Source organism: Manis javanica, chromosome 15, assembly GCF_040802235.1.
Source record: "Manis javanica isolate MJ-LG chromosome 15, MJ_LKY, whole genome shotgun sequence".
Lineage (NCBI taxonomy): Eukaryota > Metazoa > Chordata > Mammalia > Pholidota > Manidae > Manis > Manis javanica.
The window spans coordinates 74,077,564-74,097,595 of NC_133170.1; the positions used below are offsets into that span (position 1 = coordinate 74,077,564).

At 47.6% G+C, this 20,032-nt stretch overlaps 1 protein-coding gene across 3 annotated transcripts in view; it reads right to left on the reverse strand.

Annotated features, from left to right (window-relative positions):
* Positions 1 to 20,032, reverse strand: part of KSR2 (kinase suppressor of ras 2) — a 371,798-nt gene that overhangs the window by 148,427 nt on the left and 203,339 nt on the right. For all 3 annotated transcript variants that reach the window (XM_073222345.1, XM_073222344.1, XM_073222346.1), the window contains one exon: positions 12,499 to 12,683. In XM_073222345.1, coding sequence (XP_073078446.1) covers positions 12,499 to 12,683 — 185 coding nt within the window. The remainder of the gene's footprint in view (positions 1 to 12,498; positions 12,684 to 20,032) is intronic.

Sequence of the window (20,032 nt, forward strand, 5' to 3'; positions counted from 1 at the left end):
GAAAAGGACATTTAACACCAAAAAGGTATTAAGCATATATATTAGTGCAAACTGAAGGGCTGTTTACTAAGTTCACATAGTTCATGGAAACTATGTTTCTTGTCATTTTCTCATCTGGCTGGCAGCTGGTTGGAAACATCACCAGGTCCCAGCCCTGGTCAGGGGGCTGGTCTCTGGGTCCTAGGTCCATGGGAGCTTGTTAAATACCCAGCCTCAGAAAATCGGATGGGAAAGAGATTCAGATGCAGCTGATCACAGGAACTGCAGGGCCTTCTCTTGTTCTAAACCTCGGCTATGGCGACAATTTTATTCTGACACAGTCACCCAGTGCCTGACTCTGTAGGCCCTCCAAGCATCCATTCAATGAATGAATGGCCCTTGGGTGGGCATGACAGATGTTTTAGGCCCTCTGGGCAGCTGCCCAAGCTCTCTCCATTAGCTCTGTCTCCACAGCCTGGTATGTCTGTCATCTGTCCCAGGAACTGAAGTTCTGTCTATATTTCACACCTGCCTGCCCACCCACTTTCTCTACCTCTGTAAATGTGCATTCAGGGGCTGAGCAGATGTCTCAGCACCAGTGCGGCTACAGATGCAGTGAGGGAAGCTGATAACCTGACAGTAATCAGTATGTTAGTAGGCAGGAACACCACTGGTGAATACAGTCCCAGCGGGGCCCCGGCACCTGTAAATCACATGGGATCACATCACAACCCAAAACCTGTCTCTATTTTTTTTTCCCAGGGTTTGAGAGGAAAAGAGAAAGTTTGCAGAACCTACACTGAAGTCGTAGGTATTCAGAAAACCCTACAGCTTAGCTCTAGCTGGCTAGGACATCTCCTGAATATGCTGGCTGCTCCAGCTAGACCAGTGGTTCTTGACCTTGTTGGCTGCACGTTGCAGTCACGCTGGGAGCTTTAAAAAGTACTGGTGCCTGATCCCTGTCCTCCACCTGCTCTGATGTCACTGGACTGGGGTGGAGCCCAGGAATCTAAATTTTGAAGAGCCACCAAGGTGATCCAAATGTACAACAAAGGTCAGAAACATGAGGCTAGACGCAGTTCCCTCTAATTTCAAGGCCTGCCAAGAACCAATGGTGAAGGGGAAAAAGAGATTCCTGACACCCTCTGAAAGTGGGAATCTCAAGCACACAGAAAGGAGAACACTCATCAAACAGGTTCATGCTCCTCTGAGTAATAATCTGATAATAGTCAATCATATTTCCCCTGCTACTCAATGAAGAGAGAAACAAATGAGAGCAAGAGCCACAGGTGCCCAGCCCACAGACCAGTGGGTTTTTGTGGGGTCAGTTGTTGCTCTGACCTGCTCAGCATCCCTGTTCTGAGATATACATCACCGTGAGGTTCCTTGGAGTTCCACTCCCCTTGATCACAACCCAACTGGTTCAGTGGGGTTGACTCCATTCCACAGATTCAGGAGCGGGCCAGGGACTCGGGCCACAGAGTATATGCCATCTTACTGACTACAGCGATCAGTTCAGGGTAGACTTACGTGTGCCCCGTCAGACCAATAAGCGCTAATACTGGGGCTCTTCCTGATGCACTTAGAACTGTAAAGATGGAAGCTATGAATGGGAAGCCAGAATGAAACCCAATCAAAGAAAGCAGGACTGTGAAACAGAAAAAAACATGTCCTGTCTGAGTTCCTAGATCCAGCCATTCCTGAAGCCCTTGTTTATATCATGACTTTTTAAAAAAATTCAGAACATGAATCAGTAAGTTTCCTATTATTCACTGAAACCAGTATGTGGTTGGTCTCTATTAATTCATTAGAAAAAGGCTTGACAAATGCAGGCTTGGAGGTTTCTGAGTTAGGCACCCTTCCCCCCCTCTTTTGCCAATAATCCCTATTCCTCTGTCCAGATTCTATGGGATTTCCCAAAGGGAGAAAATAGGTAAGTAAGGACTGTCTCCTCTCTCTAGACCCCTGGATCCCCCACATCATAAATCTGCTCTCAGAAATACAGTGTGTAGGGGCCACACTGCCCCTTGGGCAAACCTCTACTTCATAGTCTACCTCCCCACCCACTCATTGCCCTGGAAACAGAATCCCAGTCTGCTTGGAAGGGGTTGTGATGGGGCGGTCACCTCAGGGCAGATGAGCTGAGCTGCAGGCATGGCGGCCCTGACAGAGGAAACAGGGCCTTGGATAAATGCCTTGGCCTCTCAGGAGGGCCAACTGTGAAGTGACCTTATTAAATAAGGTGGGTGGAGAAGTCTCACAGCTTTGGCTCTTCTTGCAATCCCAAATCCAGCACTGGAAACAATTGCATCTCCTAGATGTAATATATATAATGAATATATATACACACACAAATAATATGATGTAAATAACAGTGCTGATATCTATTATCTTCTTGCCATGTGCCTGGCACCATGCTAGAAGTTCGCACACATTCTCTCATTTAATCTTCCAACTGCCCTGTGAGGGAGGTCTGACCATTCTAACTTTGCAGATGAGAAACTGAGGCTCAGGGACATCACTTACCCAAGGCCTCACAGCCTGTAGGGCACAGAGCTGGGAAGTGAAGCCAGGTCTGGTTAGCTCTGAAATTTGAGCCAAACACAGCCCACTGTTTGTTTTTATAATTAATAAAGCTTTATTGGAACACAGCCTTGCATATTTGACTATGTAAGGCTGTGTTCATGCTCCTACAGAAGAGTTGAGTGGTTGTGACAGACTGTTGACCTACAACGGTGAAAATACTTGCTTTCTGGCCCCATAGAGAAAAGTAGCAACCCTCAGCCTGGACGTTCACACAGCATTTTATAGCCTGTAACAGCACACGTGCACCACTGGCTAATTTGATCCTCACTGCAGATCTTTGAGGTCAGGGACACTTACATCATCATTAACCCATTTTACAGACAGGAAAACAGAGAGGTGAGTGGCCCTGCGGCTTGGGGCTAGAATGAGGCATAGCCCCTGTGCTTTCCACTGCACCGTGTTACCTCCCAGCCCCAGAAGGTCCTACATGCCCCCATCTGGGTGACTAACAGGGTTAGCAGCCTTCCAGACAGAACCGCTGCAGGGGTCAAGATCAGACCTCTGGGGTGTGGGCACCACTCACAGCAGCTCCTGGGGTTTCCAGGGAACACTGAAGCCAAAGGCTTCCCGGCAGGCTTAGGGAAATGGCAAATGGTGACCCTACTGGAAGCAGGCTGGGTGTGCCAATTAACACCTACAGACCTAGGGCAGCAGGTCTGCCGTGACGGGATTAACAACAGGGTTCACCCAAAAGGGCACCCCAGACCCTGCCCCAGACAGGACACCTCTGTCCGCTGCCCGTCACTCCTTCTCCACAGCACTGAGCGCCACGTGCTAGGCCTTTCTCCCAAGAGACAGGTGCTCTGGTTTCTCAGGGGTCAGTCCTCCCTCCAGCCAGCCTCCCACTCACCACCTCCAGATCACATCTACCAAGGAACGCAGCACACAGTGGCCGGCAGAGCTCAGGCTGAGGAGGATGGGTAACTGGAGACAGGCGGGAGAGGAGAGAGAGAATGGGATGGTGACAGGTAAAGAAAGAGACAGACAGATAAGACAGGAGGAGAGCAGGGCAGAGTCAGCCGAGAAGGGAGGGAGGAGGAGGGGGAGATGGATATGGGCACTGAGTGCCCACGCGCGCCACCTGGTGATGCTCAGACTTTCAGCAGAGGGAAGAATTCTTTAGCAAGCGTCTCCAACAGAGAGAGCATCATGGGCCTGGGGAGACACTGGCCACTTTTATCCCCAGACAAGGAGAACATGGCCCGAGATGAAAAGCAGGTTCTCAGATCCTGCCCAGCACCTGATGGGGCATCAGAGCCAGAGTGAGTGCCAGCAATCAGCACAGGCCGGGCCACCAGTGGTGGGAGGCTGTGACAAGTCCACCTGAGACCTAGGAAGCAGCCTATTATTGCTTGGGTGAACCCAGCTCTGCAACTCCGTAGGGTAACAAGTAGAATCCTTTCCCCTTTGCCCTCTGACCCTGAATAGCTGAATAGTGACCCAGTGCTGGCCACGGCTGAATGTTCAAAGAGGTTACTGTCCATTTAAAAATATGTATGTACGCCAGCTCCATGCAGATACAGTCACGAGCAAGAGTGATGTGGTCCTGGCCCTCACTGATTCTGGGGGAACAGGCATTAAATAAGTACTTGCATAAATAAATATATGGCTGCAAATTGTGTTAGGTTCTTCTGAAGAGAAGCACAGGAGAGGAGAGAAGGCAGTCCTGATACACCCTGGAGAGCTGGGATGCTTTCCCAGGGAAGGAGCAATGCAGATGAAGTGACAGAGTGTCCAGTAGCCAAGCGGTTTGAAGCCGGAGAGAACACTGCTCACTTTAAGGAATTTAGATTTTAGAAAAAAGGCATTGGGACAGACGGGGGCATGAGCCAGGTCACCCAGAACCTTGTGGGTCCCTTAAGGACCTGGGCTGCCACCTATAAACAATGGAAGGTCATGGTAGAATCTTAACCCAAGTTTGGGGGACATATTTTCATTTTGGGCAGATCACTTTGATAGATTGGACTTGGGGCCAAAATGGATGTAGAGAGATCCATTTGGAGACTGCTGCATCGTTTGAACCAGGGTGATGGTGATGGATTAAGCAACGGAGAGAAGTGGAAGAGCAGAGGTCAAAACCTATATACATCCTGTGAGACAAATCTGGCCTCCGACTTGTTTTTGTAAATGAAGTTTTATTGGAACACAGCCACACCCACTTGTGATATTGTCTATGGTCTCTTCGTGCTACAGCAGCAGAGGTGAGTAGTTGTGATGGAAACCATATAGCCTGCAAAACTGAAAATATTTACTGTCTGGTTCTTAACAGAAAAAGTTTGCCAACGCTGATTTAGAACGTTAACTCAGCAAGACTAAGAGACAGGGCATTGTGGGGAGAAGGGCCAAAGGGCACAACCACGTGAAATACAGACTCGCCCAGCTGGGTGGATGTTTAAGAGGGGGCCACTAGACGTGAGGCAGTTTTATTAGGGAGGGAAGCAAATTTGTTTAAAAAACCCCACTCTGCCCCAACCTACTGTCTCCTGGAAATGAGGTCAGGCCAAGTTCCGTGCAGAGAACACATGCAACTTGGAGTCTGAAAGTGCTGTGTTTTCTAGCCTTGGTTCTGACATGCAGTGTGAACTCCAGCCGTGGAGTTTTCATCTTGGAATATCAGTTTCTCCATCCACAGACTGGGCACGCAGGCACATGGGTAAGGGATATGAACACCTGGTCTACACTGCAGTTGCTTAGCAGCCTTACTTGCTGCTTCTAGATATGAAGTCAGTTAATAGTTCTAACTGATGACAGGGAACAGGACTACCTATGTCAACAATCTGCATCTGACCGAGGGTCAGGACTCACCCCAATGGATACAAATTACCCCCAGCTCCTAAGGCCAGCCATGTACCAACCAATTTTTGCTGCCACAGTTCCTGGTGGGCGCAATAATAACAAAAGGTCTAAGGTTGTCTACTGCATGCTGAGCCCAGATTGCTTGTGCTAAGGCAGGAATTGTAAAATGTACAGGCTGACCAAAGAAGAGAGAGTGAAGATAAAAACCCGGAAGTGGTCTCACACAAAGTGTGCACACCCCCACACACCTCACACACACACACACACCACCAGCCCCTCCATACACACAAAAGGTGTCACCTTTTAAACAAAGGCACTCTTTCCTTTCTCTGGAGCAATTCCAATAGGAGCAGAAGCTACAATTCTGCGATGATCTTGGCATAAGGGAAAGAGCCAGTAGTTAGAAATCAGGACATCTGGGTCTAAGCCCCAGCTCTAAAACCCTAGGCAAGTCCCTTCGACTCTCTGGCCTCAGTTTCTCCATCTGGAAAATAAGGGCTTGGACGGTGATTTCTGAGACCTTTGCCAATTCTGGCCTCTCTGACTCTAGAACAGAGGTTATAAATTGGGAGCCCCAAGACCAAATATGACCCACAAAACCTGTGGGGTTGTTTAATACTGCCTCACACAGTGTTAGAAACTTTTGCATTGGGTGCTAACATTTTTTAATTGGGAGATTTCTCATAAAAGTCACAGTCTCTGACTTCTTTCGAAAAATTCAATGATCTGGCAGCCCTGGGCCCACAAAGAAGGGACACATTGAGAAGGACACAACCACTTCGGTAGAAGTCCTACCAAAATCACACAACCCGAGTAGAGGAAACAAACAAGCCCAGATTGAGGAACATACTGCACAGTAGCTGATCTCTACTCTCCAAAGATGCCAAAGTCACAAACAACGAGGAAAAGCTGAGGAGCTGTTCAAGCTTGACACGACAGCTAAATGCAATACATGACCCTGGATTGGATCCTGGGCCAGGGGAAAATAAATAAATAACTGCTACAAAGGAGACTATTGGAACATGCTGGAATTGGAATATGGCTAAATGAAAGTCTTGATTCAATGTCAAGTTTACTGAATCTGGTACCTCTGTGTGATTATGTAAGACAGTGTGCAACCTCATCTCAAACAGTTCACAAAAATGAGGGAGAAAACAGCCTGGGGGTGAGGGACTGCAGAGATGAAAGAAGTGTTAAAAACTGATGAATCTGAGTAAAGGAGGTACCGCAGTCCTTTGTATTGTGTTCGCAATGTTTCTGTAAGTTTGAAATCATTGCAAAATAAAAAGCTAACACATTTCGTCACATAACCAAGTGATTCCCAGATGTTAGGATGCAGAATGCCCTGGAGGGAGGATGAAAATTCAGATTGCTGGACTTCTGGTTCAGATGGAGGGCTTCTGGTTTAGTCCATCTGCAGGGGGTGGGGCGGAAGCAAGAATCTGCTCTCGGATGACGCTGATGCTGGTGGTCCGACACACTTTGAGAAGCCCTGGTACTCAAAGTTTAAACTGCAGGCATGACCACAAAAGAATGAGACAGCGTTTGTGAAAAGCAGGACTGGGAGAGGAAGGACACGAGGGAAGAGTGGTTTTCATCACAAACCATTCTTTCCCTATCGTTTTTGAATGCCTAATATTGTATTTATTTTTAAATTAAGAAAATTTTAATTGAAACATAGTCAATTTTCAGTATTATACTGGTTTCAAGTTTCATGTCATTTTCTTCATTTCCAGGCATATACATACTTTCATGCCTACACAGCACCTAGAGCAGCACCTGCCTGGCAAGTAGCAGGAGGTCAGGACGGTTAGGGGCCTGCGAACCTGAGTTTCTAACATACAGCAACGCCCCCAGGCAACAGGGAGGCAGGGCGGTGTGAGGAACAGCACTTGGCTGGCTCATTCTCGGGAAGACAAGCTCTTCGGGTCATTCCAACCAGATACACATTTTCCTCTGAAACTACCACCAAAGAGTCAGGTCAGATGCAAACTTCTCAAAATCTCTTCTGATTCTGAGATGAGAACCTGGTTCAGTCAAGACACAGACTTCTCCACCCCCTCTTCTGGGGAGTAATGAACCATGGCCTCAAGCCTCATTAAACACCATTATATAATCACCCCTATTCGAGGCTCTTTATAATCCTTCCAGTGGCTGGTTTCTCGGGAGCACACAGTTCGGCTTCATCGGTCTTTATTGCTACCTGCCGCCTCCCTCAACAAATCAGGCTTCTGACTCAGCCTCAAGGCACATGAGGCCAGGCCCTCAATGGAGGGTCAACTCTATCTGTTGCCTGGTCTCTGGGACAAAGAAGGGGAGATGATCTGGGAAAGGCTGAGGCCGGCGCACAGTGAGACGGGCAAGGTGAGGGCATGCCACCATCCAAGACCCCTTGAGGACGATATTTCATAAGACCAGCACCTCGCATAAAACTCCAGCTGGTGCCATTAGGACCAAGATGGGGACGTCTGGGAATCATCAGTCACTTGTTCTCTTTGGTAACTGCTGCCCTGAAGTGCTAGACCCCCCACAGACAGCTAATAAAGAAACACCCAGAAAACTGCAGGTGGCAAGTGCCGCATCATTCATTCCTCATCTTCTACCAAAGTCGTCTGGGATAAATGAGATGCAGAAGCTGTCTGCAACACATTCTTTTGGCCGCTTTCTGCAGCTGCCTGGCCCCCACAGGGACAGCTACCACCTGGGACAATGGATCCCCTGAATATCAACACTGGAGTCTGGCAGAGTAACAATTTGTTAGCCAGCGTGGGTGCTGCTCCCTGAGCAGGCACAGCACGCTGATAAACAGGCAGCATCTTTGGAGCAAGGCTCTCCCCCACAACAGGATCTGCCAGCGAGGCAAGGGGCCCAGGGAGAGAACTCCAAAAAGTTCAGGCCCCTCGCTGGTGAGCAAGCAGGTTTCCGTGAAGACGCCATTGTGAATTCATTCCACAGCATCAGAGGAGGGTCCGAAGGAGGGCACTTCCCGCCCGCCTGACCTTGTGATCTGGGGCCAGTTACTTAGACTCTCTCAGCCCCAGTTTCTTCATCTGCAAAATGGGGATAGTAAGAGTACCTACCTTATAGAGAGGATTGTGAAGCTAAAATGAAATAAGAAAAGTAAATAGCTTTGCCTGAATTGACAATGCCTGGAACATTGTCAACACACAATAAATGCCAATTGCTATTATTATCACCATTTTCACCACGGTTACAAGTTATTCCATCATACAACCTACAGCAATCGCTCCCAAAGCTACCCTTGATTGAGACTGAGTGCCCTAAGCACTGGTCCCCATGCTAGGAAATACACGTGCATGCCTCATTTTGTCCTTCCTACATCCTTACCATATTTTAACAGACTCGGGGTTCGGTGATTTGCTCAAAACATGTTAGCAACCGCTTAGTTGCTGTAAACCCCAAATCGTCTCCACCAGCTGGTAATGAATGATGATGAATAATTACTTCTTCTGTCCAGGCACATATTTTTTCATTCTGAAGAGGACTACAGGGACTACAGAGGCAGCCTCACCCAAGTCAGCTGGGATCAGAGATACCCTACGAGGAGCCACAGGCACATAGCTTGTTGGATGAAAAATGGGTCCACAGACAGTAGGCATCCAATCAGACACCACCTAGGCGATACGGCCTGCCCAACCACAATACAGAATATATACAACAAGGATGGAGAGATAAGCCCACTGTTCTCTGCTTCTCTGGGAAGCAGGTAAACTCCTGAGTCAGCATTTGGCACCTGAGCACTAGAGTTTATTATCTTGTGTTTTGTCACAGCCGAACTTAAAGAAATGTTCCTCCGTAAACTGACACCCCTGCCACTCCCAGACCAGGCATGTGGGGTAAGCCCCAAGGAGGTGAAGTCCCTCTCACAGCCCATCCGAGGTGGCTGGGTACCTTCAGGGTCCACATCTCAGCCACTCTTCAATTGGACATGCCCAATGCCATCTCCAGGCACTGCCATCTGGGCTAATGAGATGGTGGCTCACGAGCCTTCACGCTGTCATCACAGCCAGAGCTGGAAGTGACAGATGGGCAGTCCAACTCAGCCTGGCAGGGACGGAGCCTCAGGGGCTCCCTCAGTGGGAGGAAGGCTGGCATGGGGACCCAAAGGCAGAAAGTTCTCTTCTGCAACCCAGAGTGGTTCGAGAACAGGACTGTTACCAGTGAGGGGGAACCAGCCCCAACTGCTGTGTTCTTCCAACCGCCCCGGCCTAGAGTCTCCAAAACTGCATTCTAAGTGAGTCAAAAGATTTGCCTAGAAAAAGCTCAAGGGGAAGCCTTAGAACCACAGAATTTCTAAGCTCTGGAATGGACCCTCCTAGTATCTTTTATTGTACAGTTGGGGAAAATGAGACCCAGGTTAAAGAAAGGAACTCACTTCACTGACAAGACAGAATTCAGCGCAGGGTTCGATTTGGACTGAGAACCTCCAACATGCGCAGGATGGGTCACCTCTCTGAGCCCCCGTTTCCTCATCCATAAAGCGAGAGTAACAATGCCTGCCTCAGAGACTGTGGCTGATGTCAACTGTCAATGCTAAGGCAGGGACAAAGGTCACACAGCAATTGTTGGGAACACAGAGGCCCTAACAGAAAGCCTTCCACCTTCTAGTCTACTGGCTCTATCAGGCTGCTTCTGTTTCTGTTATTTGCTAGGATCAGTGGAAATGGGGCTGACCTGTGGGATTACAGCTAATATTTGGGTTACATACTCATTCTCTCACCGAGACTCAAACTCTACTTTCTTCCTTTATGGAAGATTAGGGGGTGACCCCTTTGCATATAAGGACCAGGACTCTCCAAAGGGGCAGTTGAGCTTCTGAGGGCCTCTTGGTGCTATGAGCTGATCTGCATTAAGGAAATTAAGGACTCTGCTCTTGCCCACAAGCAAATGAAGAAGCCTCTCCTCTCAGATGAAAACCAGCACAGACGTGAAAAGTTGGGACGCACGATGAATCCTCACAAGACTCTTTTGCAGGAGAGCAGCGGTCTGTGTGTGCAAGTCTGGGTTTTTTAAGCAAGCTGGAAATGTTTTTACTCTGGTCATAATTAAAGTGCAGAGCTGTGGTCAAACCCCCAGGCGTGGCCATGCTAACGTTCCCTGTAGGATGGTAGTACCCAAAGGTAGATGGCTGCTGCTATAGGCACCTGGCATCGTGCCAAGGTAAATTCCAAGCACTCTTAGGGTCTGGGAAGTGGGGGGTGAACTGGAAGACATGTAGCCACGGCCCCCAAAGTAATTGTGGAGCCGGAGGACATACATACTACGAGAGAAAAGAAGCTAAAAACATCATAAGGACAGCGACCATTTTAAAGCACCTAGTAGGCACTAGGCACTGTGCAGACGAGGTGATATGCATGAGCTTATCTGTTCCTCACAATGACTAGGAGGTGACTCTATCGTTATCCCCATTTTCCAGAGGAAGAAACAGGTTCTTCACTTCCTTACTTGAATTCAGGCACAGAGCTGGGATTAGAACCCAGACATCTCCCTCCAGGGCCATGACATCCGGCCTCATCCTGCTGCTGTCACACATTTGATATGTCATCGCCCCTTTTCCTCGTCCAGGCTCACAAAGCCACCCTCTGACTGCCGTGCAGGCCCGCTGTCATGGAGTATTTCTGGTCTCTCTGACAGTGATTTCTCTAGACAAATTAATAAATTGGCCTTCTGGTGTTGACGTGTGTCATGAGTGCTATTTTTGCTTGCTTGAGGCAGGCCTGTGCCCCCTTGGCACTGACCCAAGCCGGCCTCTGGAACTTCTCCTATCTGATGCCCTCAAGGGTCTCTTCTGGTTCCAGACCTTCAGCTGGTTCCTGCAGTGGATGCATGATACACATTCGTGGACTGTGCATTGAGTTCATGGCTCGGCCCAGGCCAACTGTCCAGCTGGGCTAAGGCAGAGCTTCTGAACAGTCTTGGCCCTGGGCACACGTGTTGAGTGTTGCAGGTGCAATTTTCCAGGGGAAGAACTAATAGATTTCATGAAATTCTCAAAGGGTCCATGGCCCCAGAAAAAAGTTTAAAAGTCCTTATATAAAGGTAAAGAATAGAACCCCACATTTAGAGAAAGGCATCCTGCTGGATATTTGAGGGGTCTTGGTTATCAAACCATGGGTGATAGTTGAGTCCCTATACTCTAGAGTTAGAAATATTCAGATTCAAATCCTGACTCAACTACTTGAGAGCTATGTGACTTTGCCAAGCTTTTTGACCTCTCTGAGCCTATTTCCTCATCTACACATTGGGAATAATCTATCTGCACAACGGATTGTTGTAAAAATGAGTCCATGCATGTGGGTGATTAGCAGTACTAGTACTCAGTAAACATTACTTACTCATCAGAGCAGCAACACGGACACCCTGTGGGTGTATTAAAGGCCAGGGGTCATTTCTTCCATAATCCAGCAGCCCCTTCTCCCCCGCAAATTCCCAGTCAACAGAACTTGCCCTGGCTGGATGTCTGGTTGAACTTTTCCCAGGGTCTGCGCTCTGACCACTTCTGCGCCTATTCAGCAAAACAGGCCTTTGGGCAGAGAGGATTAAAGGCTTTCTGCGACCTCAGCCCTTGATCACCGGAAAGTTCCATTTGCGCTCTGAGAAATAACCACCTTGTCTCGGGCAGAAATTCGTGAGAACGGAATGTAAACCACCCCAGGCCATACTCAACCCAGTGTGAACCCAAATACATCTTTGAGATGTAAAGTAAAGGTTACATGCCTTGACCTGGGGGGGCGGGGCGGGGGATTACAGAATTTAATCATAGATGCCTCATCCACAGCGGCTAAGAATTCCGTGGCCAGGCAGCTGAGAAGCAGAGGACGGAACAGGTTGCTGTTGCCTCGAATGCCCTTCAGGCTTGCTCCCCTCAGTCATCCCTACACACCTGCAGGCAAAGAGTTAGAACTTGGGACCAGCGACAACTGCCAGTCAGCCTCGGGGGCGCCAATTACACCCCCTTCCCTACAAATTCATCCAAGGGGCGTGAGTGGCGCGGGTGGGAGGAGAGCCTAAAGATGAGCCGCATTCAGAGAGCCCTTCCCTGGTGTTTTCAGGAGCGGAGAAAAGAGCACCTGCACCTGGCAGAGGGACAGCAGGTGCAGCCGGCAGCCAACTTACTTGCAGAGAAGTTGGCCTCGGAGTGGACGGGGGGAGTGGAGGGCAGGAAAGGCGCTTGTCCCACAAAGAAGGAGCGGAGGGAGCGCTCGGAGAGGAGCGGAGAGCGCTGCTGTGCAGGAATGTTCTCACAGCTGCCCACGCTGCTGTGGATCTTAAGGTTCAAGGGTTTGCTTTTCTTCTTGGCTCTGAAATGGAGACAGAAAAAGAGGAGAGGCAAATGTATCCATGTTGCCCCAAACTGAAAGCAGGGGGACCCATTCCCTCTTTTCTCCAAACGCGGGCAGGGAGAGCCAGCTGCGGGCTGCTATGCCAGGAAGCACCCTCCTGGGCCTTGCCGCAGGCCCCTGGGGAGATACATGGCTCCCAATATCCACTCCCCCTCTGGACCTGGCCTTGGGGCCCTCTGCATCCCCCTCACCAAGCTCTAGTCACACACTGGGCTGTTTCTAACCTCTGTCCCTTTTCTTATGCTGTCCACACCACCTAGAACACTCTCCCTTCCCCTCCCTGGTTAATCTTCATTTGTCTTTTATGACTTGTTGCTGGTGTGCCCTCCTCCAGGAAGCCTTCCCTGATAACACCCCTTTCCCTCCTCCCCTGGGTTACCAGTTCCAAATTCTCCTAAAATATTCTGTGTAAATCTCTGTGGCTACACTTTCCTATTCTTTCAAACGTGTTTAGTTTTTGTCTCCCAAGTGGATTAGGTCTTTGAGGGCAATGACTCTTTATTGTTCATGTCTCTGTCCTCGGCAACCAGCAAGGAGCCTGGTACCCAGTAGGTACTCATTAAATGCTTATTAAATGACCAATCTGGATTAAGATGGGTACTTATCACACTGCATTCTAATTCCTTGAGGGTAGGAATCCTGTGGTTTTCGATGTTGGATCTCTCAGCCCCTAGCTCAGCACCAGATGAACAGAAGGAACCTCTTGAGCTGGTTTTGGAACATTTCTCCCCTTCCCAAGGAGCTTAGGAGACCCGTTTTCAAAGGTCTCCAAAGCTCCCTCTCTGCCTCCTCCCCATCTTCCCCTAAAGCCCCATTCAGGTCTGGCCGGGAACTGGGCGCCCTCTTGTGGCCAAAGCAAACCCTCCTTGCAAATTTTCACATTCTGGATGGAGCAGGAAGGTGTGTTAATTTAGGACTGCAGGCCTCCCACACAAGCAGCCTAAAAGTCACCCTCTCCAGGAGGCCTGCTGCTCATCAGCTTTAAGGAATCCAAGTGTGCCTGAAGAGCCACCCCCTTGCAGAGCCCGGCTGCTCATTATCTCCCCAGGGGGCTGCAGCAAGGCTCAGGAAGGGGCTTCCGGGTACAGCAGCACAGGGCTGGCCCCCCCTGCCCATGTTTGGAGAAAAGAGGGAAGCAAGGAGGGAGTGGCAGGGCACTGCTTATCAGGGTAGTGGAATTCAGGAGTTAGACTCCCAGGCTTTGGGATCAAGGAGCTCAGCTGGACACTGGGGGAAATAACAGCACCTACCTAAGAAGGATGTCATGACAATTCTTTGAAATAACGCACTTGGCACAGGGCCCAGCACAGAATGCAGGCTCAGGTTACCTGTTACTAATGTCACTATGACCAGCTTAAACTGGGTGTCTGCGTAGCACAGAATTAACCTGCCAAAATTGAAGCCAACCTACCTGTGTTTTTCACCTGAAACATCCAGCAACTCTCTGAACCCACCATTACCCTAGGCCCTCTGGCAACAGACACTGAAATTTCCAAAACACTGATGGGAGCCTTGAGGCACTGGGCCACCAAGTGATGAGACCAGATCCCAGATCCCTTGCACAGAGAACCAAGTCTAACCCAACGCAAGTTTAACTGTAGCTCAATGACTACAGAGTGAATTTGCTTTACCAGCTCATGGCCACAGATGGAGCAGAGAAGGAATATATATAAATAAATGGTAGTTGGATGGATGGATGGATGGATGGATAGGTGGACGGATGAGAGAATGATGGATGGAAGGATGGTAGATGGATGGATGGATATAATGAAGGAAGAAAGGATGACAGGACAGAAAGATGGACAGAAGGAAGGGAGGAAGCAAGGACAGGAGGAAGAGAAAGTGGGAGGATGAATGTCTATTTGTTCAGAATAAGTGGAAGGAAATCCTTTATCTCTTCCTACCCACCAAGGAAGCCTTCATGGACAGAATGTGGGATCCGCCTCCACCATCTGCCCTCACTACCGAGGCAAACTGGATAGGGAAACAGACAAATGACTGTGTCTGATGACTGTGACCATGTACAGAGTTAGTGGATATTTTGCAGTATATCCTGCAGATGCAATTAAAAAGAACATCTTTTCCATGATCTTTGCAGGATATTAGGTATCTATTACATAAATGGGGCCAATTCTGGGGAAAGCTGCAAAATGAGGTGGCATAAAACATTGGCAAGGGCGGCTCCCTCCTTTGGGGCCGTATGAGCCCAGGATGGGCCATGCTTCTTCTGTATGGACGGGCGAGTTGGAGCACCCCGACATGTGCCGATGGAAGCCCAGGGCCAGGCTAAGCTGAAGCTGCCCATCTATGTGGGGAAGACACCCAGCCCTGGGGCCATAATCTGTGCTTAGGAAAAAGGCACTTGTTTTACCAGGTAGAGTGAAGGATCCGTCCAGCACTGGAAACTAGGAAAATTCTTCCAACCTTCCTGATGCCTAATTTGCATGGGCTATCAGGACTCAGGGATCCTGAGAATTTTGACCTCTTCAGATAGGCTCATCAGCCCCCATCTCCAGCCCCACAGGTCTGGTCCAAGCCACCTTCCTGTTCCTCCCTCACCTGAGCTGCTGCTGCCTCTTAATCAGACTCCCAATCCCACTTCTTTGCTTTTTTTAAATATTGAAGTGAAATTCACATAATATAAAATTAACCACTTGAAAGTGAACAATTCAGGGACATTAAGTCCATTCACAATGTTGTGCAGCCATCAAAGCCTCTATCCAGGCCCAAAACACTTCCCTCACCCCAAAAGGAAACCCTGAGCCCATTAGTTAGTTTCTTTAGGTTCCCCGTCCTCCAGCCCCTTGCAACCATCCATCTGCTTTCTGTCCCCATGGATTTGCCTATTCTGGACGTTTCATGTAAGTGGAATCAGACACTGTTTTCCTATCTGGCCTCTTTCACTTAGCCTAGTGTTGTTGAGGTTCAGCTACATTGTAACATGTATAAAAACTTCATTCCTTTTTTATGACCGAATAATCCCATCCTACTTTTGATTCTTTATAATGTACAGTTGACCCTTGAACAACATGGATTTGTACTGCATGGATCCACTTGTACACAGATTTTTTTCAATAAATATATTGGAAAATTGGAGGGAAATTTGTGACAATTTGAAAAAAATTTCTTTTCTTTAGTTTACTTTATTGTAAGGATATAGTATTTAGTATACATGACATGCAAATCTGTGTTAATTGACTTTATGTGATCGGTAAGGCTTCTGATCAACAACAGGCTATTAGTAGTTCAGTTTTGGTGGAGTCAGAAGTTATGGATTTTTGGTGGCGCAGGGGGTCAGCACCCCTAACACCTGCCCTGTTCAAGGGTCAATTGTATTCTCCACCCAGCAGCCAAAGTGAGGTCTTTAAAAGTACACATTGTATCATGTCACTCCCCTGCTTAAAAACTTCCAAAGGTTTCCTATATTGTCTTCCTGTAGTTCATAGACACTTCATAGGCCCCTCAGTGCTCACTCTCCAGTTTCTCCTTGCCCTGTCATCACCTTGTCACCCTCTGATTCTAGCCACATGGTCATTTTTCTGGTGCTTGACCAAGTTCTCATCTACCTCAGGGACTTTGCACATGCTGTACCCGCTGCCTGGGACACTACTCCCCATCCTGCCTGTTAATGGAGACCTAGCCTGTCACCCGCATGGGAAGGGCCTGTATCTCCAACACCTACCATAAAGCAAGCAACCCACAGTGGCACAGCCAAGACCAGAAGCCAAATCTACAGATTCCTATCCAAGCCCACGTGCCTAGGCCAAGCAAGAACAACTTGGCATCTTCCACCTTGAGGGAATCCTAAAGGAATTTGGCCCAATTTCAATCTGCAGGTCAGAAGGCCTGATTTGGTAGCATCTTCTCAGTTAATTCCCAATGGTGGGCTCCTTGAAGGCAGAGACACATCTTATGTCTTTTGCCAGCCCCCTGGCCACCCTCAGCCTATGTCTAGCAGACAGCTCTGTACTCAAAAGGCTCTTGATCAACACCCATCTGCCAACCTGCTCTCAGAGCCTTCATCACAAAGACTACTGAAGGAAGTGCTGAACTGATATTTAGTCTTTGCACCATTTCCTCTTCCAAAACTTTGCTGGGCTTTGAGATAAGCAGAGCTGCCGGCTCACATGGCCTCTTTTCCCCCAGCTTCCTTGAGCATGAGGTTGTGTCCTGTTGAACTCGAAAACTATGCATCCAGCCAAATCCTTCAGCATCTCATTAACAGTGTCTGCAGCAGCTGGCCCAGCCAATTGGGAAGGCCAGGAACATAAAACCTCCCACAAGTATGGTCAGAGGATGGGCACAGCACATATTTTTGTGCATCATGTGCAGCAAAGCACTGATCCAGTAGCAATTACCCAGTGCAAGAAAAAAATACCCACTGGTCTGACCTGGAGTTGCATGGCTGTACCTCCCTCTCACAGAGGGCCATGAAAATCCTTTGTAGTTGATCTGATGGAATTACCCAAGACAAGGCCTCTAGGCAAGACCTTTTTCAAAATCAAACAATAGCATCAAGTTCTTGGATGAGAAAGGGGCAGGGCAGGGGGATACTTATAGACCCTTGGCTCAGCTGCTCAGAGTCCAGAAGGGAGAGGCTCGGAAAAGCAAGGACCTGGTAAGTCTAGGAGGATGTTTAGTGAGAACCCCCTCTGCTCCTTGGCCGTGGGATATGACCCTCATTTCTGGCTCAAGCACACCTCAGGCATGGCATTAATCAACTGGGGGCCTGGCGAAAAAGGAACATGGATGAGTCAAACAACATAAGCTGCATTTCCCTGGGTGTGGAGAAATATGCAATGTTTTTAGGTGAATCATGGATGGCATTTTTATATTTTAATACTTAAAATTTGAGAAACAAACTTTTTCATCAACTCTATAATTTCATAGCAATTATTTCCTGGTATATAGCTTCATGTAAAATATGCTACAAAGAAAAAGAAGAGAAGGACAAGAAAGAGGAGAAAGAGAAGGAGGAAGAAGGAGACAAGGAAGAAGAATAGAAAGAGACATTGGTTGAAAAAATGTTAGGTAAATTCTAGTGTGGGTCCCACCAAAATGGCTAAAAATTGACTTGACAGTACCAAATGTTGACAAGGTAGCACAACCAGAATTCTCAAAAAATTCTGGCAAGATTGTACACTGGGACAACCATTTTGAAAAACTATTTGAGAGTGTTTGCTAAAGTTGAACATACTCTGTGACTCAACCATTTCACCCCTGAATAGGTACTCAACCAACAGTGAGTGCCCACAACCACAAAATGGCCAGTATAAGAATGTTCCTGGCAATGTCATTCATATGGCCAAGCATTGAGAACAATCTCAATGTCCACCCATAGTAGAAGGGATAAATAAATAAAGCACAGTATACTCACACAACTGATTACCGCATTGCAATGAAAAAGAGGAAACTAGTGTTCTACTACAACATGGCTAAATCTCAAAAACACAGTGTTGAGCAAAAGAAGCCAACCACACAGGAGCATACAGTGTATGATTTCATTTACACCTAGTTCAAGAACAGGCAAAAGCAATCTATGGTAGACAGGCTGGAAGAGCAATTTTCTCTGGGCAGGTTATTGACTGGAAGGGGATCCAAGAAGCCTTCTCGGGGCTGAACATGTCTGCTGAACAAAAGTGCACAATTTTAGGGTATGGTATGATGAATTTTTGCATATTAAAACACCCAGGTAATCACCAGATAAGGACAGCAGACATAGTAAAAGAGACAAACAACCCAATTAAAAAAGTGGCCAAAGGACTTGAATAGACATTTCTCCAAAGAAGATATACAATTGGTCAACAAGCACGTGAAAATATGTTCAACATCATTATTCAACAGAGAAATAAAAATTGAAACCACAAGGAGATACCATTCATACCCGCTAGGGTGGCCATAATCCAGAAATCAGAAAATAATAAGTGCTGACAAGGATGTGGAGACACTGGAACCCTTGTACATTGCTGGTGGGAATGTAAATGGTGCAGCCACTGTGGAAAACAGTTTGACAGTTCCTTAACAACTTAAGTGTTAAATATGGAATTACCATATGACCCACAATTCCACTCCTAGATATATACCCAAAAGAATTGAAAATAGCGTTTGAACAAAAACTGTACATGATGTTTATAGAAGCACTATTCACAACCCAAATGCCCATCAACAAATGAATGGATAAACAAACTGCGGTCTATCTATACAACGGAATGTTGTTCAGTATTACAAAGTATTGATTCATGCTACAATGCAGATAGACCTCAAAAACATCAGCTAAGTGAAAACACACACACACACACACACACACACACAGCTCCATACTGTGATTCCATTTCTATGAAATGTCCAGAATAGGCAAATTCACAGAGACAAAAAGCAGATTAGTGGTTGCCGAGGCCTGGGGGCAGGAAGGAGAATGGAAGTGACTGTTTAATGTGTCTGGGGTTTCCATTTGGGGTGACAGAAAAAATTCTAGAACCGGAGAGTGGTTTAGCTGCACAAGATTATGAACGTACTTAAAGCCACTGAATTATACATTTTAAAGTGGTTTAAATTGGTAAATTTTATGCTATGTGTATTTTATCGCAATTAGGAGAAAACATGACAATAACACAGTAACTATACTCTCCCCCTTACTATGTGACCCTCATCAAGTCACTTAACGTCTCTGAGCTTCAATGTCCTCACCTGTAAAAATGTATAACAATGCCTCTATTTCACAAGATTGTATGAAACTCCAATGAAATAAGGTCCTCAAGCACCTAAGAGAGTGTCTGGCACCTAGCAGGCACCCAGTAAATATACTTTCTTACGTTGGTCCCTTGCCAAGAAGTCTCTTTTCTTCTAGACACAGACTGAAATTCCTTATGGGCAAAGTCCTACCCATGCAGAGGTAGGTCAGGACTCAAAGTCAAGAGAAGATGGACAAGCATCCATGAGGAAGACCAAAGAATTCCTCTTTACCCTGGACCTCTCGCCTCAGGAGAAACACATGAAGGTCTGAGGACCACACTGACTGAGAAGGAGGCTGCCCATCATGGGGAACGGGTGAGCACACCAGGCTGGGGAGGCATGAAGCCTTCCTGGAAGAAGAGAAGTTACACCAGAATTTTCAAAGGCATCCAGAGAAAAAAGCCTTGGCGAGGAATATCTATTCAAAGGGCCCCTTTCTCCTGGGTTTTTCCTAGGACAAGAAAATGCCCACTGCCTCTGACAGGGTAATCACTAGGGGCCACACTGGCGACTGGCCACTTTATGCAGTTCTTATTGTAGTGGGGTATGAATTTACTCCTTGGCTCTCTGTCTCC